This window comes from Ichthyophthirius multifiliis, assembly GCF_000220395.1.
Source record: "Ichthyophthirius multifiliis unplaced genomic scaffold scaff_1120509250953, whole genome shotgun sequence".
In the NCBI taxonomy this organism is placed as follows: Eukaryota; Ciliophora; class Oligohymenophorea; order Hymenostomatida; genus Ichthyophthirius; species Ichthyophthirius multifiliis.
The window spans coordinates 19262-46433 of record NW_004086344.1 but is presented as its reverse complement, the minus strand read 5'-3'; the positions used below and the strand labels follow the sequence as shown (position 1 = coordinate 46433).

Below are 27172 nucleotides of genomic sequence, written 5' to 3'. Positions count from 1 at the left end.
AATTATTTATATATATAAAATACCGCAAATATTAACATTCCAAAGTTTTCTATAAACATTATAAGAACCTTATATACATTATATAATAAAAATTGTTTAATTATTAATTTAGGATAATATAATAATAGTTTAAATTACATTTATCTAAATATAGAATATAAAACCTGATGTAAAATAAATTATATTTGCATTTTTAATCTCGATTTTTTAAGTAAGAGCATTAAAAAAAAGATACTAAAATTGATGGAGATACTCTGTGCCCTAAAAAACAGAATAAATATTATCAATAGGTGAAAAAAAGATTAAAATTTAAAAACTATAGAAATTAAAAATGAAAGTAGTATATATAATTTATATAAATCTCTAAATTAATAATAAAATTTAAAAGCAACAAAACAGAATTAAAGAAAATATGTAAATGTATACTCAGAAGATTATTAAAGGACCTAATATTAAATATGTGATATAATAAAATGAATATTTATAATATCAAAAATATTAAGAAACTATATCTAAAGTTTTCATATAAAAAATATAAAAAAATATATAATTGTTAATATATTTATAATAGATATTTATTTCATAAAGGTGTAATTCTACTTAAAAATAAAGTATTGAATTAAGAAAATATAAAATAAAAAAAAAATTACTTATAAAAAAATGTGGGAATTACTCGTTTGAACTAAATGAAAATAAAAAGATGTTTTAAATAATATATAAAAAAAAAAATTATAAAAAAAATAAAATAAAAAATAAAAAAAAAAAATATTATAAGAATATAACAAAAAAAATTATAGTAATAAAAATATATTAATATTTATATTTATATTTATATTTATATTTATATTATTTATATACTATTTATAATTTAAATAGTTTTTTTAAATAAAATAAATTAATTTTTTTTTTATTTATTTATATGTAATATTAAACATTTTATATAAAAAAAAATAAGTGTACTATATATAATTATAATTTAAATTTATTTATATATTTTTTTTTATTTAATAATTTTTTTTTTCATATTATTATTAATTTGTTTTATGAATTTTCAATAAATTTATTAAAACTTTCATATTTAGATGTCATTATTGAAATTTAAAATTATTTTTACAACCTAAAATTTATATAGTAATTTATCATAATTGTATATTTTTATTTTTTTACTATTAATTTTTATTTATATCATTATATTTTTCTTTATATTAATCAAAAGGTAACCTTTCATTATTTTTTTATCTCATTATTTCTATATTTTTATCGCCTTATTCAATTTCTTATAAAAAAATATCTATTTTTTAAACCTTTTTTTATTTAAATAAATTTATATTTCTTAAAAAAATATTACTTCTATAATTGGAGATTCTTCCCCATCACTATCATCATCAGTTATTTAATCATCTATTTCTATCTCAATAATTTTTTAAGGACAATATTAATCAATATTTTAAATAAATCCACAGTCTATTTCAAAAAAATAATTAAATATAAAAATTAATAAATCAAACCGTTTGGTAAATTTATATTATTATTTAAATAATATTGCATTTCAGTTTGATAATCATTTAAAGGTATTCTTGAATAATATCCTGGAGTTTTATCTATGAAGTCGTTTTTCAAAAGATTATATTCTAATATTAAAGAAGGATCTAAATTATCAATTAAGTTTAATTTTTCATGTTATAAATAAAATTCATAATCTCCTTCCACATAATTTCTATATTAAAAATAACTTCTAATAGAGTGATGTGGAGAAATAAATGAATTTAAAGGAGTTTCTAAACATTTAAAAAAACTATCTTGAATTTAAACCAAGTCAGTATCTTTATCTTTATTTATTTATTTTTTATAACCAATATTATATTTTTAAAAATACCAAATCCCATTTTCCCCCTAATATTATATTCTTATTCTGCTCCATTTCTAATTTCCTTATTATTTTCTAAAGGACAGAAGTTAACATAAGGAGATAATTAATAAACTATTATTTTAATATAATTTATTTTGAATAAAAAAATTATATAAATAAATATAAATTTAATAATTTTAATAAAAACTTTCGTAATGCATTAAATCTATATCATTTTTAGGATAAACTTCATAACTAATTAAATCATCAAATCCACTTCTCACCTGAGTATCAAATTTAAATTCTAATTGCCTATTTGAAGATTCGTATTAAATTGGAAATAATACTTAGGGAATTTGATTATTTAAATTTAAAGAAAAACTAATAAAATTTTTTTTCCTTAACCTAAATAATCTGCTTTTTAAGTTTCTTAGTTTACCATAATTTTTACTTCTTCTTTTGTGGAAGCATTATTTAACCAAATTTTTATTTTTTAAAGCACTTTTTCCATTCTTTATTTTAAAACAACTCTTGTTACTGCATTTACAAAATTATTTAATTTATTTTTTCTTAATTTTAAAGTATCATTTTTATCATAATCCCATGTTGGTTATAATTATTCTATCTTTTAATCCAAAATAGGTTAATCTTAATTTATTTTTTTATCGTGTCTATGAATTCCTTCGATTTCTATTTAATAATACTTCTATTATATATATTATGTCCTTTCATCTTTTATTCCTTCAATTTCATACATTTAGATTTGACGATCTCCTATGCATTAAAAAAATTTGATTTATTTATATTTATCCATAAGACTTATCTGTGAACATTTTTCTATAAAAAGCCACTCTTTTTAATTTCTTGGAGATTTAGACTATTAAATTTCTTAATATTCTTGCTCCTCTTATGATTATTCATTTTTTTTTTCTTTTTTAATAAAAGTTTAACTCATATTTTTTTGATAATTTTCAATATTTTTTTAAGCAAACTATAAATGAATTTATTCTTTCTCATTATTAAATACTGAATTATTTTATTATATTTGAGAATAATTATTTTATTATATTTGAGAATAATTATTTTATTATATTTGAGAATAATTATTTAAAGAAAGAGTCAGTTTCTCTAGTTTTTAAGTTTTTTTTTTTTTCTGATAGCTAGGATCTTTATATTTTCCTGAGCCTAAAAGTTTTATTTTTAAAGGTTCGAAATCAAATTAAGATATTTTAAGCTTTTGATATAATTTAATTTTTATATTTAATTTTTTTTTTATCATACTTCAACTTCTGATATTGCAGTTGTATTACTTGAAGGTTTGTATATCAAATTTATCTCGATTTTTCCTTATGCTGGAATTATACCTTTCATTGGTTGAATAAACATCTCAGTATTCTCTTTTAAAAATTCGAATTCAAATTCGAAATTTATTGGTATTTTGCATTCTAAAAAATTAATCTATTAATATAGATAAAATAAAAAATATTTAAATTTATTAAAATAATTATATTTGTATAAATAAAAAAAAAGATTTTTTTTTCTTCTTTACAATTGTACGACTTTCACCTATTTCTATCACTCCAAAATCTATTAAACGAGGAAATAAATTTCTTATATTTTCTCTGTCAATTACTGGATAAGCATGAATTGGCACTAAAATATTTTCTGTCTATGAATTAATTCGAAGAGTTGTAAAATAGTATCTTTTGAAATTAAGTTTTTTATAATATTTTTTTTTACTTGTGTTCCTCCGGTTTTAATATTATGGTTATTTCTTCACTCATTCCTGGTGCAACTAATCCTTTTTTATTCATTTTAAAGTCGAAACTGTCAGAATCTAAAGGTAATACATGTATCCTTTGAGATACTTCAGCTTTATTTATAACTTTTAATTTTAATGAATTAATTTTATTTATATCGAATCCTATAAATTTTAATATTGGTGGATCTACTTATATAAATTAATTTCCTTTAAATTTAATGAAATCAACTTTGTTTTTAATTAAATATTTTTTATTTAAATAAAAAAAAACTATACATTTAGATTCAAATGTATCTTTATTTTAAAACATATTTTTTTTTAAGAGAATATTAGGTATTTATAATGGTTGTATTTCTTTCATTTTAATTTTATTTATAATAAGTAATTTTTATTTTATTTTATTTTATTTATAAAATATATCAACTATATTTTATTTATAGAGTTATAATTTTTTTAATTATTTACTTCTTTTGATTTAATTTGATTGATAATATTTCTTATTAATTTAATAACTTAAAAAATATTTAACAAAATGAAAATTATTTTTTATTACAAATCTTAAAAAAAAAAAAAATGGTATAAATATTTGAATTGAAAAAAAGAATTGAAAAACAGAAATATAAAGAAAAATAAATGTCTTATAAAATATTTAGTTTAAATAAATAAAATCAAATAACATTAAATTAACACAAAAAAAAACATATTAAATATAATTATATATTTAAATACTAATTCATACGTGCTTTATTTATTTGATTTTAAATTTTATATCTATTTTTTGTTAAATTTAATATCATAAAATATATCATTATACTAAAGCTGAAGCAGTTTAAGGATTACTTTTTTTTTTTTAATTATTGAATTAATAAAAAATATATATTTTTATATTACTATTTGAAAGTTGGAGCTAATTTTTAATTAAGTTTATAATATCTTACTAATCTGTGTATTCTCGATTCAATAAGAATAATTCTGAATTTAGAGTCTTTGTCTTTTCTATTTTTTTCTAAGTGTTTTCTGATAGCAACTGCTTTTTTGATTAAACAATGAAGATCTTCAGGAATTTAAGGTGCGCATCCTTTATTTTTTTTTATAACAAAATAATAAATATATTTATTTTACCATTTTTCTTTAAAACTCTTAAAATTTTTTATCCAGTTAAAAATCTAACTTATGGAATACCATGTTAATCTCTAAGGACAACACCAATTTAAGAAGGAGTCAAACCTTTAATTTATTTAATAATTATTTATTTAAATAAGTTTATTTTACCTTTTTTAGCTAACTTAACAGCTAATTCAACAACAGAAGAAGGACTCATATGAAGCCATTTAGGTGCTTTTCTTTTGTAAGGTAATGCAGATCCTGAAATACCTTTTCCTTTTCCTTTCATTTACATACGACCCATTTTTTATGATTTTTATTATTTTCTTTTTAATATTATTATTTTAATTTTCTTTTTTTCTTTTTTGGTATATATTTTTATTTCTTTGCTTTTTTGCTTTTTTATATCTTTTTTAATTTACACTCTTTATTTATTTATAATAATAGTTTTCTATTATTTTTAAACAAAAATATTTAATTAAATTATTTATGTATAAATAATTAAAAATAATTAATATATTATAATAAAAAATATTAAATTAATAAAAAATTTTAATAATAATTCGAACTTTTGAATATATTATAAATAAAAATATTTCCACTTATAATAATAAAAAATTAACTATTTCTTTCTTCATAAAAAATTTATATAAATATAATTTATATATATAAAAAATTTACAAATACTATTAATATTTTCACAAATAAAATAATAATATATTTATATAAAAATAACAAAAAAATGAATGAATAATTAAGAAATGCCTTACACATAATAATAACCTCATTAATAGTTATATTTATTAGTAATTTAAAAGAAGAAGTATTTCCTAATTTCTTTAAGCTTCCAAATTAAACAATAAATAATCTTTAAAATGTCAAATAGCTTTTAGATTATTATAAATAATAAATATAACTATAAAATAATTTAGAAAAAAATGAAAACTTAGCGTTTGGATTTGTATCTGATTTAGATATTTATGTAAGTGGAATTGAGTTTATGAATTTATTAGGTTTTGAGTAAATGTAAGAACCGAAATTTCATGATAATATTTAAAATTTACAAGAGTTAGCGGAAACTTTTTCTTTTGTGTTTTCTAAAGGATTAGGAACTGAGATTTTTATAAATGACAAGAGATTTTTTAATGAATTAGTTAAAAAAGCACGATAGATAGAAGTGTAAAATGGTTTAGGAGGAAATGCCTCTACTATGGCTTTGAGAGCATATAAAGAAGGATGTATAATTGTAGTTTTAGCCCATGCAATAAATAAATAATTTTATGAAAGTCATTTTGGAGGAAAAACTTTTTTGGTGGAGAAACTAAGTTAAATTAATGATATTCATTTAGTTTTAGATTTCAATAAAATAAAAAAATGGGGAAATAAAACAGCTTTACATTCAAATAGAATGTTTTTAAATCATGATATTGATAACTCTAAATTTAGTTATATGAATAAATTATATGATTTCTTTTTAGATAATTAATAAATAAGGAAGTAAATATAAATTTTGGCTATAGGAGGGTTTCAATTACTTAATTTTAGAGATTTAAATGATAATTTGGAAATAATGAAAACATTATATAAGCATATTAATGAATATTAAAAATAAGGGATAAAGGTTCATTTAGAAATGGGAGAATCTGGAGATGCAGATTTATTCAATTACTTTTCTAAATATCCTTTAAAATAAGCAGATTCTTTAGGTTTTAATGAAGATGTAAAATTAAATTATATATACATATTTAATTTATATAAAGGAACTTACACAATTAATAAAATATTTTGATATTGAAGAAGATAATATAATGAGTGATTAAGATATTTAATAATAAGATATAAATTAAACTATTTTAAGAGTTATAAAATTATATAAAAATTTTAAAGAAAGGGAATTTAATTTAAATAGAATACATTTTCATTCAAAATATTAGCAAATTATTTGTGGAGATATAAATATTTGGAAGTTAAGCAAATTAGCAACAATTAAATCTTTAATTGTAGGTTTACAAGAAAGCCTAATTTAGAATAGATATTTTTTTGATTTTGATTTGACATAATTATAATTTAGAATACCTGAAATCTTGAAATTACCTATTTTTGATTCAGGTATACAATTCACACATGTAAAATTTAAGTTAAATGAACCTATCTAATGCTGGGAACCTATGAAAAATTTATAATGTTGTGTTGCACCTAATCTTTATTTATCTAATCCTTTAAAAACTTGTGGATTAGGAGATAACACAGCTTCTACAGGAATAATATATCATAAACTTCTTTGAATGTATTTTTATTTGATTGTATAATTATTGTTTAGAAAGATTAAAACAGAAATTTATTTTAATAAACTGAAATTATTATTTTTTTGATAACATATATATTCTTATATATATATATTTTTTTTTCAATTCATATAAGTATTAATATAAACTATAAATATTTTAATTTTTGTAATATTTTTTTATATTATATTTATTCTCTTTAAAATATTTAATAAGACTCTACAACAAAGTATTAAAAAAATTAAAATTATATTTTTAAATAAATTATTTTTTAAATGTATATTTTTATATTCATATTTATTATTATACGAAATTTATATAATTACTTAAATAAGTTATGCATAATTTTAAATGCCTTAAAAGCTATTTCTATTATACTGAAAAATAAAGTAAATACTTCAAATGTTATGTTAAAAATTCTTATCTAGAAGCAGATTTGTTTTAAGTTTGTACTGATGATTATATTATACCATTAATAATCTTTTTAAATTTGAATTGATAGATTCATACTCTTTTTATATTTGAGATTTAAAACTTTATTATTTCAAAAAGACATTGCTTTAGAATACAATTGAAAATTCTGAATATACTCTATTATATTTAAATATTTTGAGAAATTATCTGAAAATTAATACAAAACTTAATTCATCTTATAGATGTTTATTAATTTATTTACTATCTAAACTAAGTATGATTAAAATAAAGAAAGTGTATTGCAAATTATTAATTTAGTTGTTAACTTATCGAATAAATAATTTTATTATTTATGATCCAACCTCATTAGATATTTGGATAATTCTGTACTAAGTAATAATATAATTGGAATTGAGTTATTTGAAATCAAACCTAATACTAAACAAATTTTTTAAATTCAAATTAAAATAGAATCTAAAACTTAAATTAAAAGATTGAAATTAGATTTTATTATTTTCAAATAAAAGATTTAAGTTTTCATTAAAAAAAAATTATAAAAATAAAATTAAAAAAATTATATAGGAATTATCAAACCAATAAGAAAATATATAATATTCATAATTTTTATCTTAATATGATTTAAATAAATTATATTTATGTTTTTTAAAAATTATATATTATCTGAAATTAAATATTTTAATTTAAAAATACTATTTTTTATTTTTTGTAATTTGGATATAATCTTGTAAATAATATTTAAAATTTTATATATATATTTATATATTTCAAATTAAAACTTCACTATTATTTAAAGGAAAGCAATCAATATGTATATAAGAAATGTCTTTTTCCGATTTTTTTTCATCTATATTTTTATTACTAAGCTCAGAATTATATTTTTCCCATGTAACACCATCAAACCATTAATTTTTCTTGAATTCTTCAATACCTTCTTTTGCCCCTAATCTTTAAGAAGGATGCGGATTTAGTAAAGACTTTATTAAATTTTAAGCGTTTTAAGAAATATCAATAAATTTAGGAAAATATATTTAATTCTAAAAAATTAATTTAATTATAATATCTTCTTCATTTTCATAAAAAAATGGGGTTATTCCTACTAACATTTCATATAATAAAATACCCAAAGCCCAATAATCACTTGAATAGCTTTTTTAAAATCCTTTTAAAACTTCTGGCGATTAATATTCAAGAGTTTAAAAAGCTGAGTTTTATGTTTCACTTCTATATTCAGTTAAATATACATTTTATTAGTTATCAAATAATATATTTTCTGGTTTTAATTCTCCATAAGGAATATTTATTATTGTATGGTAGAAATTCAAAGCATTAAGTATTTAAACGATAATTATTTTAGCTTTGTCTTCTTAAATATTATGTTAAATTTGAATTTATTTGAATAAATCACCCCCTACCATTAATTTTTACACAAAGTAAATTTCATGAAAACCGTTTTTCTTCTATATAAAACAATATTTTAAAGGGACAATATATTCAGCAGATGTAAGTTAATATATTCTTTTAATGATTGCTTCTATTTCATCTGAATTGACTACATTAATTTTTTTTAAAGCATATAATTTTTAAAATATATCCTTAGATTTTGATTATTTTTTGCATTTTACTAAATATACCTTACTTTCTTTATTTTGAATTTGTTAAGAAATAGCATGAGTTGCTTCAAAATCAGAAATCCATATTTTTAAGGTGGTAAAATCTTTGATAAAGACAACCCTTTATTCATCGAAGTTTATAAATTTATTCGCCATAAATAAATTTAATTTCAGAAAGTTTGTTTGAAATCCTCCTTATTAAGGTATTTTACTAATTTTCTTGCTCATATCAAGCTCTTATGTACAATAATTATCTAATTTTGATTCTTTATGTACAAATATAAATAAATCTTTATTCATTAATTTATTATAACATGCGAATGTATAATAAATAAATATTTCTCTATACTCATCGCTTTCTAATCTATAATCATATTCAGAACCTACATGTAAAACAAATTCTTATGAATGTATAGATATTGATATTCCTACTAATTTTTAGAGATCTATAGTTCTTTTAATGCTTCTGCCTACATTAAATATACGCTTCGTTGTTATAACGAAATTTCTGGCTTAATATTTTTCTTTTCGATTTATTTTTGTTAACTAACATGATAAAAGTAGTTTTTCCCCATTTTCAAGTTTAAATTGCTTTTCATTTAATGGAGAATATTTCAAAAAATCATTCTATTTTAAAGATATTAAATCATATTTTTATTACATTTTATTTTTCTTGTTATTTATTTTTAAATATTATTTATTATTTTATTATTGCATATTTATATTTTATTGGAAATTTTTTATAAATTAAACTTTATAATATTTTTTTTTTATAAATATAAAATTTATTTTTGTCAATTCAGAATTCATAAATCATTTACTATAGGCATGATTTTTTTTAAAGTTTTTAAAATCAACACTTCCTTAAGTATAGAACTTAGAAAATTCGATTTCAGTAAAAACTCCTAAATCAGAAATATTGCCGTGCTATTGATCTTAAAATAATTGATATTGGTTAATAAGTTTAACCAAATTAACATAATTAGCTTAATATAAAAATTCATTAAACATAAATTTATTAGTAGGATTCAAAATATTTTCAAGAACACTTTAATTCAAAGAAGGATTTTTATTAACTATACTGGCAAGATTTTAAATTAAACTACTCCAAGTAAATGGATGATTACCGGTAAGTAAATATTTATTTTTATTTGTTTTTTTCCTTATAAAACATTTTAACAAGCTTATGCAACAAGCGATGTATGTATAGGATGAACGATATTTTAACTTGGCTAGAAATATAAATTTTATCCGTGAAATATACGAGAAAATAATTCATTAACGACTCCTGAATCAAGTCCAAAAGTTAAATCAGTTTTTAATTCAATTAAATTAGGAGCTATTCTTTAGGCTTCATTAATTGCTTTTTCAGCTACCTCTAAAGGATGATTTTCGCCATAATGCAAATATTCAATAAGAGAAACTGCTGTAAAATTCTTAATTTTTGATTAATTACATACTTAAGCTACGTTCTTTAGCAAAGATAATTTACAAGGAACATTCAAATAATAATCATGAGTAACATAAACTACGTGAGAGGCTTTAGATACTTAATATTCTAATTCGTTTTTGTCCAAAAGCTTAACTTCCTTTAATTTAGTTTGTATGTTTGAAGATAAAGTATCTTTAAATTATAAATAGCTTTCTAAAGAGTGATAATTAGGAAATAAATCAGCACAAACTATATTCTCATAGACACCTGTGCTGTGAAAATGACGAATCAAGCCTTATGAAACTTTATTAGCACCATTAATTACGAGAAGACTCATTTATATATATTAATTATTATTATTATTATTATTATTATTATTATTATTATTATTATTATTAATATCAATGTTTTTGTATGTATATCTTTTTTTAATTTATATTAATAATATCTATATATTTTTATTTATATATTATAATTTTTTTTCTTAAGTTTTCAATTTTTTTTTATTTATTATTTTTTATGATAGTAAAATTAATTTTAATACATTATTTAATTTATTTATAAATTATTTATTTAATATTATATCCTTTTTTTGTTACATATATTATTACTTTTTTTTATTTTTTATTAATTTATTTGAATTCATATTTTTTACAAATTTTTATGAGTTTTTCTAATTTATGAAGTTAACAAATAAATATATTATATTAATTTTAGTTTTTTTTGTAATTTTTATTATTAATATTAAAATTTAAAAATATGCATATTAATATATAAAAATAAAGTTAACTTATTCACAATTAAATATAGTATATATATTAATATTTTTATATAAGTTTACTTTTATATTTTGTTAATAAATTATTAACTATTTATTAAAAATAAATATATAATTTTAGATATTTAAATATGTATAAAATATTGGTATAAATTAAAAAGAATTAATAAAAATTATAAAATAAATATGATGCTATCCAATAATTATTTATAAGATATTTTAAAATGCAATTACTATAATATTCTATTTAAATATGTCAATTTTTTAATAAAAAAGTTATGTCTAGGATAAAAAATTCTATTAAGTATATGATAATAAAAAACAATAAAATAAATTAACTAATATTTTTTTATTTTTAAATATAAAAATAATACTTTTCATTTAAATATATCAAGTATAAGTAAGTTCTTTTGTCTTTATTAAAAATAAATACTCTCTGTATTAATTAAAATTAATTTTATATTTTTAGATTACTTTTTTTTTAAAAGTATATTTATTTAAATTTTTTTGAACATATAAAATTTTTGTTTATATAATTATAGGAAATTTAAAAAATTATTGATTTCCTTTTAAAAAATTTTCTTTGACTGAAAAAAATAATAATATAATAATGGATAAAACATTTGAAAATTAATTAGGTAATATATAAAAAGTTTTTGATATATATTTTTTTTTTTCAATATATTTAATTTACATTTAAAAAAAGACATTTTTAATTAAACTCAAATTTCATTTTTGGATTAATCGTTTAAAATTTCATTTTAAACTTTAGAAAAAAATATAGAAGATTTATTTTGCTAAATTAAGCATAAAGAAATACATTTATCTAATATCGATAATATAATTGATAAAATACAAAAAATACAACTTTTTTTTTAAGATCTTTAAAATAAATTAATTCGTTAAAAAAGTGAAAAAAACATTTTCAATCTTTAAATATAAAAGAAAGAAAATTAAGATTTATAGTAGCAAGTTTAAATATAATAAATAATGGATGAATTTAATAATGTTAAGAAAATTAATAAGAAAATCTAAAATGAATAATCGAGAAATAAAACATATTTTTAATATTAAGGCACAAATGAATAAAAACATAATCGTTTCTTATCTTTAGATTTTAATAATTTAATAACTTAATAAAATTAAAATCAATTTTAATTTGAAGAAATCGCTTTTTCATAAAACGATAATATAATTGAAAAATAAATTATTGTAGATTTTTCAAATATTAACTAAGTGGTAAAAAAAGACTCTTTTAATTATATAAATGCTTAATAGGATGGAAAATAATTAATTATAAATGAACCTTTATATGCTGCGAATTCTGAAGTATAAAAAATAATAGATTAAGTGAAAGAAAATTAAAATTAAAAAAAAGCTGGTTAGTATTTCCATTAAATTCAAAGTTTATAAAATTCTAAGGAAAAGCCTATTCCAAATTTAGATTTTAAAGGGGATAATAATACATTTTTGCAAAAGGAATTTAATGCATATTCTAATTCTCATATAAAAACAAGCTCAGTTGATTTTGGAAATTTATTAAAAAATAATAATTAAGGAGTTTAAGAAAAATAACTTCCTCTAAGTTATAATTCCTCTAAACTCATTTCGAATCAATAAGAAATTAAAAATGAGAATACTGTATAAGACATTTCTATTATTAAACTTAGCAAGCGTGTTACAAATAGCCCTGATTTAAATGATAGAAATTTTGGAATATAAAAAATATTGTAAAATTATAATTAACATAATATAAAAACCAATATTAAACAGTTTGATAATTTAGAATTTTAAAAAAATTAAAACTCATAAACGAAAATTTAAAAGTTTAAGAGTAAAAATTAATATGAAAATGATAGTATTAAATATATAAATTTAAAAATAAATAATAGCTTAAAGAATATAAATAATATTTCTTTAAATAAATAAAATTAATTAATTATATAAGATAGTATAGATATTTATAGAAATTAAAATAAGGAATAATTTGATATAAATATATTTTAATATAATTAACAACCTAGAAATTATAATAATCGCTTTTTTTTTTTAGATTAATTTGCTATAGGAAAAAAGCTTGGAAGTGGGAAATTTTCAGATATATATTTAGCTATGTAATAAAAAATAAAAAATATTAATTTTTATGTAAATAAAGGGATAATAAAACAGGTTTAAAAGTAGCATTGAAATAAATAAAGAAATCTAAAATAATATAGTATAAAATGGTATAAGATATATGCAACGAAATAAAAGCTTTAACAGTTTTAGATCATCCAGGAATAATTAAATTGTATGGATTTTTTTATGAAAAAGATGCTTTTTATATAGTATAAGAACTTGCTTGTGGAAATGAACTTTTTCAAGACATGAAATAATAGTATGATAAAAAGTATAATGAATAATAAACTGCTAATTATATACATTAATTAATCTAAATTTTATAATACATTCATTCAAGAAATATAGTTCATAGAGATATTAAACCTGAAAATATTATGATATCTAATGTAATATTTTACAAAAGTAATTTAAAATTATTATCTAAAATAGGGTATTATAAAATTATGTGATTTTGGATGTTCGGGAACAGTTAAAAATAATTAATTAAGGTAAACTTTTTGTGGAACTGCAGATTATATAAGCCCTGAGATGGTTCAAAGAAAATAATATGACTTTTCAGTTGATATTTGGAGTTTAGGTATCTTAACATATGAATTAATTTTTGGTAAAGCACCATTTACCGCTTTTAATAATGATGCAACTTTTAATAAAGTCCTAAAAGTATTATTAATATTTTTTTAAATTTAATTTAAAAATTAAGGGAAATGTTAAATTTCCAGGACCTATTTCGTTCGAAGGAGCAGATTTTATTAACCAAATTTTAATTAAAGATCCTAACAAAAGAATAAGTTTAGATAAAGCTTATGGACATCCTTTTATATAAAATAATTTAAGAAAAAACCAAAATTAGTTAAATTAAATTAATGAATTATCAAGTTTAGATTTGAGCATATTAAATAGTAAATGAAAAGAGTTTATAATAATTAAATAAATAATTTTATTATATTAATTTTAACAACATATTTTTTGTTTCATTTCATATAAATTTTCATTATAAAACTTCTTTTATAATGCCTTCATAAAATATTCAATATTTTTTATATATTTTTTATGATATTTCTCATTGTTTAAAAAGTAATTTAAAATATTTTTGATTTTTGTAGCTATTTAATTATATAGTATTTTTTTTCAATTTATAAGAATTTGAACTTATATATTTTCAGAATTGATTATACGGATACGGGTATCGTTGGTTAACTTCTTATAAAATTTTCAGATGTTTTATGCTTTATACATTATTAGTTTAAATATTATTTAAATAGAAAACAAGATTTTCTTCAATTAATAAATTTCTCTCTATTAAATTTATCAAATATTATATGAAGTCTATCAATTTTATATTATTTGTTATAAATTAAAATCCTAATATTTTTTTATTTGTTTTTTCTAATATTGTACTGATATTTTTTAATATTTAAAGTTTTTTAATTATGAATTTTTATTTGTACTCTATTATTAATGCTAGCTAGTTTAACGAATAAGTAATTTTATTTAATAATCGGTTTAATATTTAAAATATGATTTTTAAGCATTTAATAAATTGTTTTAACCATAAAACTTTATTATAATTTAAATTTATTTTATAAAATTAATTTTAACTGATAATTTTTTTTATTTTACAATATTTTTTTCTATAGCACTCTAATCATAACAAAAAAAGCAAGAAAAATATATCACATTTAAATAAAATCAAAAATTAATATTTTTTATAAAATAATATTTCCTTAAATTTATTTCATATTTATTCTAAACATATTATTTCTAATTAACTATTATTATTAATTATTTTACTTTTATTTAGAAATTCAGATTTTAATATTTGACTATTTATAGCAATTTAAAAAAAATTAATATTGCTCCATTTAAATAATTATATTTTAAAAGCTTAAATATTTAAGTTATTTTAAATAGTGTCTGAACTTTTATATTTTCGTTAAAACAAACGCTTTAATAATATATCCTTCTTTAATAAATAAAAAAAATATCGTTTTATATAAATGTAATTTATTCGCCTTATCATTTAATTAAATTAATATTATTATTAATTTAAATTAATGTTTAAGTCAAAAATTTATTAATTATAAAAAATAAGTATATTTTATTTTATAGTAGTTTTTAATATAAATTGGTTCACACTTTTTTTTTTTTTTTTTCTATAGTTATTTTTTAAAGAACTCAATCGAAAAAATAAAAATATGTGGAAAAAATAGATTATGGTTTTTTATTGATGGTGTTATTTTAAAAATTTTACAGTAAAAATAAAAAAAATAAAATATAGCAAACTACTCTAATTCTCATTTATTAAGGCCTTTTTTTGATTAAGGCTTTTTTGCTATATTTTTTTTTGATTTTGACCTTTTTAATACAAAAACTAATATTATACACAATTTATAATCTATTTAAATTTTATATCAAAATTAAATTATATTATTTTTATTATTTTTCAAAAAATAAAAAATAAAAATATATTGTATTTTTAAAAATTATTTAAAATATAAAAAAATGCATTCTCCTTTATAATCTCAAAAATAAAAAAACCAATATATTATTGATGAAAATTTTAATAAAATAGGGTTTAAAGAAAGCTAAAGTAAATAAATGGATAAATAAGGATATACAACAGGAACATTATCAATAGCAAACGGTACTTAAGCATTATGTTTAAATCCTTCGACATTAAAAGGAAGAATAAAAAATATAGAAGAAAAAGCAAATGTATTATCTGATGAATTAAGCAAACACAAAAAAGAATTTTAAGTGTTGAAAAATGAAAAAGAGACAGTCGAATAAGTATTAAGAGCAAAAAACTAAGGTATATAAAATATTCTTTAAAATGAAATAATAAGATTAGAAGAAGAAATGAAAAGACATTATGCACATTAAAGAGCAGAAGGTAATAGAATATAATTATCATTAGACGCTTTAAAGTCTGAAAAAACAGCTTTGTAACAAGCTTTAAATAATATTGAATAAAGAATTAATTAATTAGAATATGGTGTTGGAGATAATGAAGTCTAAAATTGATTATATAAAAAATTTAGCTTTAACTATTTTATATTTTTTTTAATGTTAATAATATAAAAATATTATTTGTTAATTATTTTTATTTTAGAAAAATAATTATTAATTAGTATAAGTTACAATTACTACTAATGTATATATCGTTTTTAAAATATTTTTTTTTATTAAGATTAAATATAAAAAATAAATAAAAAGATATAAACAAATGAAAATTACAAGAGGAAAAAAATAAATAAATTAAAAGTCTCATAATTTATAAAAATATTAATTCGAAATAAAATAAATTATAATTATATTAATAAAAATAAAAAAATGTCTTATTAATCTGACGATTAATATATATACATAGTAAAAAATTTAGATTTTTCAAATACTGCTAAAGAACGTTTATGTAGTTTGATAGAATAAAGAGATTCTAAAATAATATCAGCTTTATAAACATTTATGCGTGAAAGACCGGGTTTTAAAGACTTCTAATAATATTAGGACACAGCTGTATAAAACTTAAAAAGAGAATTAGAATTAGTTCTTTTTGGAAAACCAACTATTGATTTTTTCAAGTCACCATCTACTTATACCACTACATAAACCTATATGTAATCAACAACTGGTGGCGTCCCTGCATTCTAAACTGGAAGTGGAGGCTACTAATTCACTTCTTCTTCGAATGAACCAGTTGGATTAAATACTTATACACCGTTTGCAACACTTTAAACTGCTAAACCTGTTTAATAAACAACTTCTTATTATTAATAATAAAGTTCTTCATAACCTACAGTTAATTATACTTATAATTAATCTTCAGGAGGTTATGGAACTGGATTGAATACTGGTTAGAATAATAACTAAATACAATCAACAGGAAGTGGATAATATGCTTAAGTTTTAGGAGTATAATAATAAAATTAATAAGGAGGAATTGGAAATTATTAAGTTATTTAAGGAGGAAACTTCGAATAATAAAAAATAGTTTTAGCAAGTAATGAAGGATAAGAAATTATAAAAAGAGGAAAAGCCAAAGGTTAAATTGTCGTAAATTCTAAAATTGCTGATGATTTAATTGATGAAGTCGAGCATGATAAGAGAATTTAAGAATTAAGATAAAAGAATTAATAAGACAGATCTGACATAGGAGATAAATTACTTGAAAAAGAATATCATAGATTAGAAACTTTTAAATAATTATATGAAAAAGGAAAACCTTTGAGTAAAAAATTATATGATCTTTTCTATGAAATGGTTTATCAAATTAGTTATAAAGATTTTCTTTCTATTAGATATAAACTTAATATTGATGATATTAATTTTACTGATCTTATTAAAAGAACTAAGGAAATGTTAAACTAAAATGTTAATGGAAGTGTATAAAACAGAGTTGGAATTAAACCTCATGAATTCATTAGTTTACTAAAAGCTGAAAATTTGTATATTGAATAATAATTCTACTTATTCTAAATGTTCTTTTATTTAGATTTTAATGATAACGCTATTGTTGATTTTAAGCAAATTCTTATTGGATTTGTTATGCTTGCTAATGCTTCTGAAAAAGAAAAACTTGAAGCTGCTTTCTATATTTTTGATGAAGATTAAAATAATTCTTTCGATATTAGAGAACTCAGCAATTATTTGAGAATGGTTATTAGAATTGGAGATGGTAGAAAGTATAAAAAAGAGGTAAAAATAACAAAATTTATTGCATTTTTTTATTTTTTATGTAGGATGCATTTGAACATGAATTTTATGTCGAAAAAATTGCAGCTGCTTTAGCTTAAAAAATTTTCGAGGAAATTGATATTGATAAGGATTAGAAAATTACATATGAAGAATTTGTTATATGGCACAACTTATATGCTGATGATGATGCTGAAGATCGTTAAAAATAAAAATAAAGAATTGAAGAAGTACTTTAAAAGGCAAAATAAACAAGAGCTAAAAAATAAAAAATATTTTATGCATTTAAGTAATTTTTATAAAAACTACTTAATAATATTTATTTTTTTGTTAAGTGTAAAAGGCGAAGAATATAACAAATTAACATCAGAAAGATACGAATAAATATAGAAATCTAAAATAACAGAGACAAATATTTAACATTATAGAAATCAACTTAAATTTGATTAAATTAATTTCTTATAAGCAGTTGAATACTTAATCGAAATAAAAGTAAATGATAAGCTAAACTTTTAAAAATTATAAGAGCTTTTCTAATAACTTTTTAATTAATTTAGAATATAAATTAACTTCAAATAAGATATTCCTAAAAAATAATTAAAAGAACTCTACAGTATTATTGATATTGATGGAAATGGGATTATTGATTGGAATGAATTAATGGGAGCTTTCAGTTTATTGTGTGGAGGTAGTGAAAATGAAAAAATAAAAGGCATATTTAAGGCATTTGACAGAAGCTAAGACGGAGAATTGTAATTTGATGAACTTTATCAATTATTCTTGTCTTCTTTTAAACTTGTATTTGCTAGAAACTATTCAGAAGAGTTTGCTAATTTAGATCCCAACAAATTAGCATTTTCAATGGCTTTATCTGCTTTTACAGAAAATAGTTTAGACCCATACAAAAATAATTTAGATTACAATACTTTTTGTAAATGGTACAAAAAGCTTGATGCATTTTGATAAATTAAAATTATTAGTTGTTTTAAATATTTTATATTAATAAATTAAATAAAGCAGACTTAATCTTTTTTTTATTTTAATTATTAGTTATTATACAAATTTTATATTAATAAAGAAAATAATAATAAATTTAATCTTTTCTAATTTTAAATAGTCATATAATTTTTTATATTGATTTTTTATTATTAATATAGTAATGCATTTAAATAAATATTATATTATATTATTTTATTTAATTTATTTTATTATTTTATTTTATTTTATTTTATTTTATTTTATTTATTAATTGTTTGAATGCTATAATGCAATAGTTTAAATTCATATTTCTAACAATAAATATATTTTAATTATGCATTATTAATTTTTCAGATTAAAGCCATATATTTGAATACAGTGTATTTAAAATAATTAAAACTTAACATAATTTATTCTTATACATACATTTTTTTTTAATTATGATTTTTTTTATTAATTGAGACACATTCTCATAGCTTTTTCTATAAACTAAAATATTTAAATCATTAAATATCAAAAAAAAATTATTTATAATTTAAAAATATTTTTAATTATAATTATTTTTTTTTTCAAATATTAATAAAAATTATATATAAAAATAATTAATTTAATGGATTTAAAATTCTATTTATGTTTTTATCAAAAATATGATAAATATTATTAAATAAACTAATTATTTTTACAACCTAAAGTTATAGTTAGTGCGTTTAATTTTTCTTTTTTTTAAAGTTTTCAACCAATTAAAGAAAGTAAATCATATTATAATTTTTAATTATTTTATATATTTTGAAAAATATTTATAGAAATTCTTATTCTAATATATATGCATTTTTTTAAAAAACTATAAACTAAATTCATAAAATAATTTAATTGCATTATTTTAAAATTCTATATTCATAGAAATTTATAAATTTAATTAAATTTAATTTTTATTATTTAACCTAATTTTTGTTTAGCTTCTAATTTATAATCTAAATAAGTTATTTTTCAAAATTAAATAATTCATACAAATTTTTAATTAAAAATTCTGAATTAATTCTTGTAGACTATTAATTTACTAATGATGGAAAACCAAATAAATAATAATAATTTAAAATATTTAATTAATAAATTGTATGAATTAAGTTAATAATTATATTAATAAATAAAAAAAAAATTATATAATTATATTTAATTATTATTAATATAAAAAAGAAATATGTGAAAATGTATCTAACTCATAATTCTTTTTTTTTATAATATTATTATAAGATACAAAATAATAAAAAGGGCATAAACATATTTTTTTAATGAATAAATTTAAAAAAAAAAATATTTATAAAAATTTAATTAAAAATTTATTATGTTGTTAAAGCATAATAAATAAAATTGAAAAAATAATTATAAATAAAATAAATAAATATTTGTTTTATTTTAATATTTTATTATATATAAATATTTAATAAAATAAATAAATATTTAATATATTTATTTATATATAAACTTTTATATATTTATATATATATATAAATAAATTTATATCTATCTAATTAATATTTTTATCATCTTTAGACTTTTACTTTTTTATCTATTTTATCTTTTTAAGAAATTGAAGATCTTAATTTTTTTTTAATTTACTAAATTCTTAAATATTATTTTTTAATTCCATTTTTATTATGTATTTTTGGTGACAAAGAATTAAGATTTTTTTATAAATCTAAAGAAAAAATTCTTTTAAAGTTATTTTTTGCTGAATTCATACTTTCTATTTTACCTAAAATATCATCAAAAACATTATTATTACTTTTTTATTTAATTTTTTATTAGTTTTCTTAAAAACCTACCTGTTATAGATATATATTAAATTAATTTATTAAGATATTTTTTTTATTATTTTTTTTTTTATTATCAAATTTTGTTTCTTCTTCAGTTTTAAGTTATTAACATTTTATAAATTATTCAAGTTTGTCTTTTTATAGAGATTTATTTTGAATTTATTCTAAAAATGTTTTTCTTTATTATTCTCGTTACACAAATTTATTTTTAGTCATTTTATAAATATTATCTTATTCTTTTTTATAATAAAAATATATATTATATATTTTTATCAAAAATATAGAAATAACTTTTTAAATAAATATTGATTTAGTACTTGATTTTAATTAAAGACTAAACTTTTTTTAATGATTTTTTTTTAATTTATTTAAGGCCAAATATCCTTTTACTTAAGAAATATCGAAAGATTTCAATTCTTAAATAAAATCAGAATTATTATTTTGTGAAAAAAAATTAGTGAAGTGTTTTTATTATACTTTTTTGGTTATTGGAGAATATTTTTAAATATAAGTTCTTTAATTTTAACTAGTAAGTATGCTATTTTTATTTTTAATAGGTGAGGCTTATTTATTAAATTTTTTATTTTGTATTTAATGACTTTAGTATTCTTATTAATTTTTATAATTTTAAATTGTATTATATGATCTTACAAACTCATTAAAATTATTTTGCTACCTTAATTTTCGGATAAAAGGTGCGTATTTAGAATCGCTTTTGAAATGTTATTGCTAATTTTTTTATTCTAAATTTGGAATATCCATTTACTCAAATATTTCTATTATTTAATTTTTTTCTTATTCATCCCTAAATGGTGAAGAATATTAAATATTCGAAGGTCTAGTAAAATTATCGCTTTAGAATATATTATATTGATGATCTTATAACATTTCTTAAATAAATTAGAGAAATTATTATTTATCCATTTTTTCTTTATAATTACTAAATTTTTAAAATATTTCTTCTTGCTATTCTTAATCCTCTATATCATAATTTATTAATTCTTTTTTAAAATCATCTATATCTATATAACCTTTTTTAGATTGATCAATTTTATCAAAAGCTTGCTCAGGTGTATTATTTGATTACAAAATTTCACTAATTAGTTGAGACAATAATACATTTTCTTCAACTTAATTATAAAATGAATCTTTTTGACTAGATTGTTATTAGTTATTCTAAAACATTTTCTATTTAAAAGATTATTATTAATTAATTATAAAAAAAAAAAATTATTAAAATAATCACATAAATATGATAATTTTTTATCCTATAATATTAATTTATAAAGTAATATTGGTTTTATGACTTTAATAAATGTTTTATTATTAATTAAAAAATATTATTTTTCGAAAAAATATTTATATATTTTTTGTTTTAATATAATTAATATCCATAAAATAAAATTAGAGAACTATATTTAATTTAAGATTCTAAACTAAAGGTATTTAATTAAAAAACAAAAATAAAAATAAGAAGATAATAGTAGAACAAAAAGAATATATATGAATTGTTTAAAAAATTATTAATTAAATTAATTAAAAAGGCAAAAAACCAAATTTCAATTTATTTTAATGTAGTTAAAATTTAAAAAATATAAATTTATTTTATATAGATAATTAATATCAAATATAAATTTAAAATAAAAAATTAATCTGATAAAAATTTTTAAAATTATATATAAATTTTATTAAAAGCTTTTTAGTTTAAATATTTAATAAAAAATTTAAAAATTTAGTAAGTTAATACGATTTTAAATAATTAACCTATTATAATATTTATATTAACTTTTATTTACATGTTTACTTTATAAAACCATAAATATATATATATATAATATTTATTTAATATCTTATATATAAAATAAAATCAAAAAAATATATATAATATCATATATCATAAATTATATATAAAAAAGTTAAATAATATATTTCTAAATTATCTTTATATTTAAATATTATAAAAAATATTTGTAAAAAAAAAAAATATAAAAAATTTGTAAATACTTTTTATTATACATATACTTAATTCTAGATTAATAAATATAATAAATGAAAGAAAAAAAATTTTATTAATAAATAATATAATGTATATATTAAAAAAAAAAATTATAATTAATATTTAGAATAATTTTTTTTTTAAATAAATAACTTTAAATTATAATATAATATTTTATATGGTATATATAATAATAAGTGATATGAAAAAATAACAAATAAATAAGAAAAAAATTAAAAAAATAAAAAAAAATAAAAAAGTATAAAATAAAAGATAAATTAAATATAAATATTAAAAAATAAAAAATAATATATAAATTATATAATATAATATAAATAAATAAATAAATAATAAATAAATAAAAAAAAAAAAAAATTAATATTTAAAAAATTAAATTATTATTATACTTTAAAAATTTTAAATATTTTTTTTATAATTTTGTATTTTTTTTTATATTTTTTTTTTTTTTATTTATTATGTTTATATTATAATATTTTTATATTTTAATAATTTATTTATAATATATTTTTTTTTTCATATATTATCAACTTATTTTTTTATTTTTTTATTATTTATTTTTTTTATTATACATCTTTATATCTTATATATATATTTTTTTTTTATTATTTCACAAATATTTATTTAAAACATTTTTTTTAATCTTTTTTAATAATTATTATTTTTAATTTAAAAAACGTATAATTTATATAAAATAAATGCCTAATCAAATAAACATAAATCATTTTTAGACTTTGAACAAATTGTGATGTTCAATTTAATATTCATTAACTTTATTTAAATTAATTTATTTAGCAAGGCAAACAATTTTTTCATTAATTTCTATTTTTCTTTTTTTTTAAAGGAACTAAATAAGTAGCATTTTCACAAAACAATGATGCATCTTTTTTGAAAATCTTTAAAAATTCATTATTTTTTAAAGATGCAGATTAAATAAATCCTAACACTCCAATATCAAAGAAATCTTAAAATTTCTTTTTAGAATATAGTTTTGAAAACTCATCAAATAAAGGAATAATCTTTAAATTAACTTTTTTGAAACCTTATAATAAATCTAATTCTTGTTAAGTATTGTCATCATAATTTTCATTTGCATAAAAAGAGTTATTATTATTATATTTTAAATTTAGTTTTTAATGTTTATTTTTATCTTTATCTTAATTCTTAAATTATTAAAAATTTGAATTTTTTTTTCTGTATCAAATATTTTTGTTTTTTTTAATCATCAATATTTTAGTCTATTATTGTACTTATTCTAGTATTGCTCATAGTAATTTAATCTTCAGTATTTTATTATTTTACTTTCTAATTTGCTTAATTTAAATAATATTCTTATATTTCTTTTTTTTATTAGCTTCCTTATTTTTAACTTTCTTCCTATTTTTATAAGCTTTAATTAATGTTTTATTAAAATTCTTATTAAATTTTAGCATTCTACAGTTATTCTACTTCTTCTTTAATTACTTTATCAATTATATTAGCATCCATTTTTAATGCTTCCTCTTATTTTTCTTTTTCAAATTTATCAGATCTATATTGATCAGTAAAAACCATTCTATATTCAGTTAACTTGTCTATCATTTGTAGAAAATATTGAATTAAATATTCAGAAACTTCTACTGAATGACCAACATGTTATTTATTTGCAATTTTAAACAATTTAGTTTTTTCTGGTTCATAATCACATTCTATACCTATAGAAATATAAGGAGAAATAACAATATCTCCCCAAAAACCTCTTACATAAACATTTTATTGGGTATTTTTTTTTTCCCTGGTAAATAACTTGAAAGAGTTCTATTTGGAATAATATATGAAGAAAATCCAGATTCATATGCAACCCCTGTCTATCTCCAGTCTCTGTAATGAATAAAATGAATAATAGAAGCTTATTCCTTTAAACCCATTTAATAATCCCAATCTATTAAGTTAGTTCTAAAATCGTATCTTTCTTTATAATGATATCTATTATATTAATATAAAAATTTATTTAATTATAATTTTGTAAATATAAATAACTTTATATATTAAATGTTTAAATATATTAAACAATAAATAATATTATTTTTTTAAATAAATATTATATATTTTATTTTATTTATTTATTTTTTTATTCATTTTTTTTTTATTTTTTTTTATCATCAATAATTTACAAAAAAATACCTTAATCTTTAATCTCTATGTTTTTCCATTTCAAAAGGTATTTTACTATGCCATAAGTTTAATATATTTGTCAGATCATCTATTTCTTTATATTTTATTTCACTGAAATCAAATAATTTTTTTAAAGGTGTACTAGTTTTTTTATTTTCGTTATTTATTAAATTAATCAATGTCGGCAATATTTCATTTATATATAATTATGTTTTTTCTCTAATTAAGCAATTTCCAAAAACATCTAAATATAGTTCTATTCTTTCTTTATAGTTTAATGTATATGTCTAAAGTATTTACATTAATAATATCATCCTACATGTTACTTCTTTTTCCTTTTCATATACATATATATTTAATTCTTTTAATTAATCATTTTTCGTTAAGTTGTCTGCAATTGTCTTAAGTATGTGTCGTATATCTGATGTACATACAAGAAGAACATTTAATGATTATTTTCCTTTTTATGTTTTATCGATAAAATTTATAGCAGGAGATAATCCCCAAAAATGAATAAAACCTATTTATTCAACAATATCCATTTTATTTAAAAATATTTTTAAATTTTTAATTTTCAAATTTTTATTTATACTATAAATGAAATAAAAGATTAAAAAAATTGATAATTTTTTAATTAAAAAATATATTGAAAAATTTAAACTATTTTAATAATAAATGTAATATAATTTATTTAGTTAGCATTAAAAATAATTTTATGAAAATTAAGATTAACTATTTCAAATAATAAGTAAAATAATTTTATAAAAAATCAATAAATAATAGTCATATTTGATTTGAAAATATTATAATTATATTATTAAATATTAATTAATATAATAAATTAAAAAAAAAATATACAATTAAATAATATAAATTAATTTAATAATAATAATTTAATAATACTTTTTTTAATTTTGAAATTAGAAAATTAGCTTATTCAAATTAAATAAAATTTACTCATTAATTTCTTGAACTTCACAATTTATATTTAATTTAAGGAATCCAGTCAAAGTTAAGAATCAAATTAAGTATTTATATATTCTCAATATATGAATTTCAGAAAATGTATTTAAATATTCATAAAATATAGGAATTTTGAATTTTATCAATAAAATAGATATAAAAATATTTAAAAATGAATAAAAATAAATAATTCAATCAAAAATTAACTTTATTTAAATAATAAGATTAGTAATTGAGCTTTCAATATTAGATTGTATTATTTTATTAATAAAAATAAGGTATTAAAGAATAAATATTTATAAAGTAAAGAGATAAAGCTAATTATACCTTGCTTACATTGATTACTGATTTCTTTAAATAAAAATTATGCCAAAAATGCAAATAATTTAAGTTCATACATAAAAAAAATCTGCATTTTTAAAAGCAAACAATTTTTTTTAGGGTATTATGATACTTTATATTATAAATTTAATATATTAAAGCATCTCTATCAACCTAATATAATAATTTGTCCATTTTTTCCCTCTTAAAGTTTTTAATATTTATTTGTGTTTTCTAGCGATATATAAATTCGTAATAATAAAAGTTTAGATAATTTATATTTAGGATAAACGCAGTGTTTCTTAATTAATATTTAATTTGATTTTAAACTTCTATAGAATAAAATAACTATGCATTATAATTATTAATTATTTAATTATTATAATTTTAATACCTCTGATTTTACAAATGGAATTAATTATTTTTTTATATTATATTTATAAGAATTATAGTAATTTTTTTAAAAATAAAATTAAAAAAATTATATATAAATAATTTTAATATCGAAGTTTAATATTATTTTTTATAATTACCAATTTTTTGTTTATAATAATAATCTTTTAAAAATATAATAATAAAACTTAAAATTATGAGGAATTAAGTTTAATTTTATTACTTTTAAAACTTTAAAAATATAAAAATATAATATTAAATTTTTAAAATTAGAATTCATAAAATTGGTATTATATTAATTTTTATATTAATTTTCGTTTTTTAATTTTTTTGTTTTTTAAAATAAATAACTTATTATTTTATTTAATTATTAAATAATATTTTAAAATGATAATAAAGAAGTTTTATTTATTAAATTTTATAAAAATATTAAAGAATCTTAATAATGAAATTATTTGGTCTTATAT

General features: G+C 16.7%; 8 protein-coding genes across 8 annotated transcripts, besides 40 other annotated features; 2 read left to right on the top strand and 6 right to left on the bottom strand. All coding sequences in view use genetic code 6, as the record gives it.

Annotated features, from left to right (window-relative positions):
• Nucleotides 1-715: 715 nt before the first annotated feature.
• Nucleotides 716-761: a microsatellite.
• Nucleotides 717-765: a microsatellite.
• Nucleotides 734-791: a microsatellite.
• Nucleotides 745-810: a microsatellite.
• Nucleotides 807-871: a microsatellite.
• A 110-nt stretch (nt 872-981) lies between these two features.
• Nucleotides 982-1020: a microsatellite.
• Nucleotides 1021-1168: 148 nt separating this feature from the next.
• Nucleotides 1169-1206: a microsatellite.
• A 34-nt stretch (nt 1207-1240) lies between these two features.
• IMG5_118000 (hypothetical protein) lies at nt 1241-2070 on the bottom strand (the record flags this gene model as incomplete). Its single annotated transcript, XM_004034513.1, has 4 exons — nt 1241-1464; nt 1509-1829; nt 1877-1981; nt 2058-2070. 4 exons carry the CDS (start codon nt 2068-2070, stop codon nt 1241-1243), a joined length of 663 nt encoding a protein of 220 aa, XP_004034561.1.
• A 59-nt stretch (nt 2071-2129) lies between these two features.
• Nucleotides 2130-3972, bottom strand: IMG5_117990 (hypothetical protein; the record flags this gene model as incomplete). Its single annotated transcript, XM_004034512.1, has 4 exons — nt 2130-3083; nt 3131-3307; nt 3399-3552; nt 3590-3972. 4 exons carry the CDS (start codon nt 3970-3972, stop codon nt 2130-2132), a joined length of 1668 nt encoding a protein of 555 aa, XP_004034560.1.
• Nucleotides 2879-2958: a microsatellite.
• A 444-nt stretch (nt 3973-4416) lies between the features above and the next one.
• IMG5_117980 (hypothetical protein) lies at nt 4417-5019 on the bottom strand (the record flags this gene model as incomplete). The annotated part of the gene is made up of 4 exons (XM_004034511.1): nt 4417-4450; nt 4503-4689; nt 4734-4838; nt 4884-5019. The coding sequence occupies 4 exons, from the start codon at nt 5017-5019 to the stop codon at nt 4417-4419; spliced, it is 462 nt and encodes a 153-aa protein (XP_004034559.1).
• A 2225-nt stretch (nt 5020-7244) lies between these two features.
• Nucleotides 7245-7277: a microsatellite.
• Nucleotides 7278-7955: 678 nt separating this feature from the next.
• Nucleotides 7956-7989: a microsatellite.
• A 1678-nt stretch (nt 7990-9667) lies between these two features.
• IMG5_117970 (hypothetical protein) lies at nt 9668-10814 on the bottom strand (the record flags this gene model as incomplete). The annotated part of the gene is made up of 3 exons (XM_004034510.1): nt 9668-9672; nt 9867-9980; nt 10310-10814. The coding sequence occupies 3 exons, from the start codon at nt 10812-10814 to the stop codon at nt 9668-9670; spliced, it is 624 nt and encodes a 207-aa protein (XP_004034558.1).
• A 7-nt stretch (nt 10815-10821) lies between these two features.
• Nucleotides 10822-10875: a microsatellite.
• A 1370-nt stretch (nt 10876-12245) lies between these two features.
• Nucleotides 12246-14243, top strand: IMG5_117960 (protein kinase domain protein; the record flags this gene model as incomplete). Its single annotated transcript, XM_004034509.1, has 3 exons — nt 12246-13369; nt 13411-13762; nt 13806-14243. The coding sequence occupies 3 exons, from the start codon at nt 12246-12248 to the stop codon at nt 14241-14243; spliced, it is 1914 nt and encodes a 637-aa protein (XP_004034557.1).
• A 163-nt stretch (nt 14244-14406) lies between these two features.
• Nucleotides 14407-14435: a microsatellite.
• Nucleotides 14436-15974: 1539 nt separating this feature from the next.
• On the top strand, nt 15975-16400 carry IMG5_117950 (hypothetical protein; the record flags this gene model as incomplete). The annotated part of the gene is made up of 1 exon (XM_004034508.1): nt 15975-16400. The coding sequence occupies one exon, from the start codon at nt 15975-15977 to the stop codon at nt 16398-16400; it is 426 nt and encodes a 141-aa protein (XP_004034556.1).
• A 413-nt stretch (nt 16401-16813) lies between these two features.
• IMG5_117940 (hypothetical protein) lies at nt 16814-19060 on the bottom strand. The gene has a single exon (XM_004034507.1). It carries the CDS (start codon nt 18351-18353, stop codon nt 17253-17255), a length of 1101 nt encoding a protein of 366 aa, XP_004034555.1. The 5' UTR covers nt 18354-19060; the 3' UTR covers nt 16814-17252.
• Nucleotides 19061-19242: 182 nt separating this feature from the next.
• Nucleotides 19243-19311: a microsatellite.
• Nucleotides 19245-19312: a microsatellite.
• Nucleotides 19245-19316: a microsatellite.
• Nucleotides 19317-19565: 249 nt separating this feature from the next.
• Nucleotides 19566-19611: a microsatellite.
• Nucleotides 19569-19611: a microsatellite.
• Nucleotides 19612-23061: 3450 nt separating this feature from the next.
• Nucleotides 23062-23134: a microsatellite.
• Nucleotides 23062-23229: a microsatellite.
• Nucleotides 23065-23218: a microsatellite.
• Nucleotides 23065-23219: a microsatellite.
• Nucleotides 23072-23219: a microsatellite.
• Nucleotides 23109-23216: a microsatellite.
• Nucleotides 23230-23278: 49 nt separating the features above from the next.
• Nucleotides 23279-23327: a microsatellite.
• Nucleotides 23281-23327: a microsatellite.
• Nucleotides 23281-23331: a microsatellite.
• Nucleotides 23303-23376: a microsatellite.
• Nucleotides 23307-23391: a microsatellite.
• Nucleotides 23318-23391: a microsatellite.
• Nucleotides 23336-23385: a microsatellite.
• A 14-nt stretch (nt 23392-23405) lies between the features above and the next one.
• Nucleotides 23406-23438: a microsatellite.
• Nucleotides 23406-23444: a microsatellite.
• Nucleotides 23413-23444: a microsatellite.
• Nucleotides 23445-24112: 668 nt separating this feature from the next.
• On the bottom strand, nt 24113-25570 carry IMG5_117930 (hypothetical protein; the record flags this gene model as incomplete). Its single annotated transcript, XM_004034506.1, has 2 exons — nt 24113-24839; nt 25038-25570. The coding sequence occupies 2 exons, from the start codon at nt 25568-25570 to the stop codon at nt 24452-24454; spliced, it is 921 nt and encodes a 306-aa protein (XP_004034554.1). The 3' UTR covers nt 24113-24451.
• Nucleotides 24850-24918: a microsatellite.
• Nucleotides 24962-25011: a microsatellite.
• Nucleotides 24967-25009: a microsatellite.
• A 13-nt stretch (nt 25571-25583) lies between the features above and the next one.
• Nucleotides 25584-25613: a microsatellite.
• A 273-nt stretch (nt 25614-25886) lies between these two features.
• Nucleotides 25887-25926: a microsatellite.
• Nucleotides 25904-25930: a microsatellite.
• A 1065-nt stretch (nt 25931-26995) lies between these two features.
• Nucleotides 26996-27020: a microsatellite.
• Between the last annotated feature and the right edge of the window lie 152 nt (nt 27021-27172).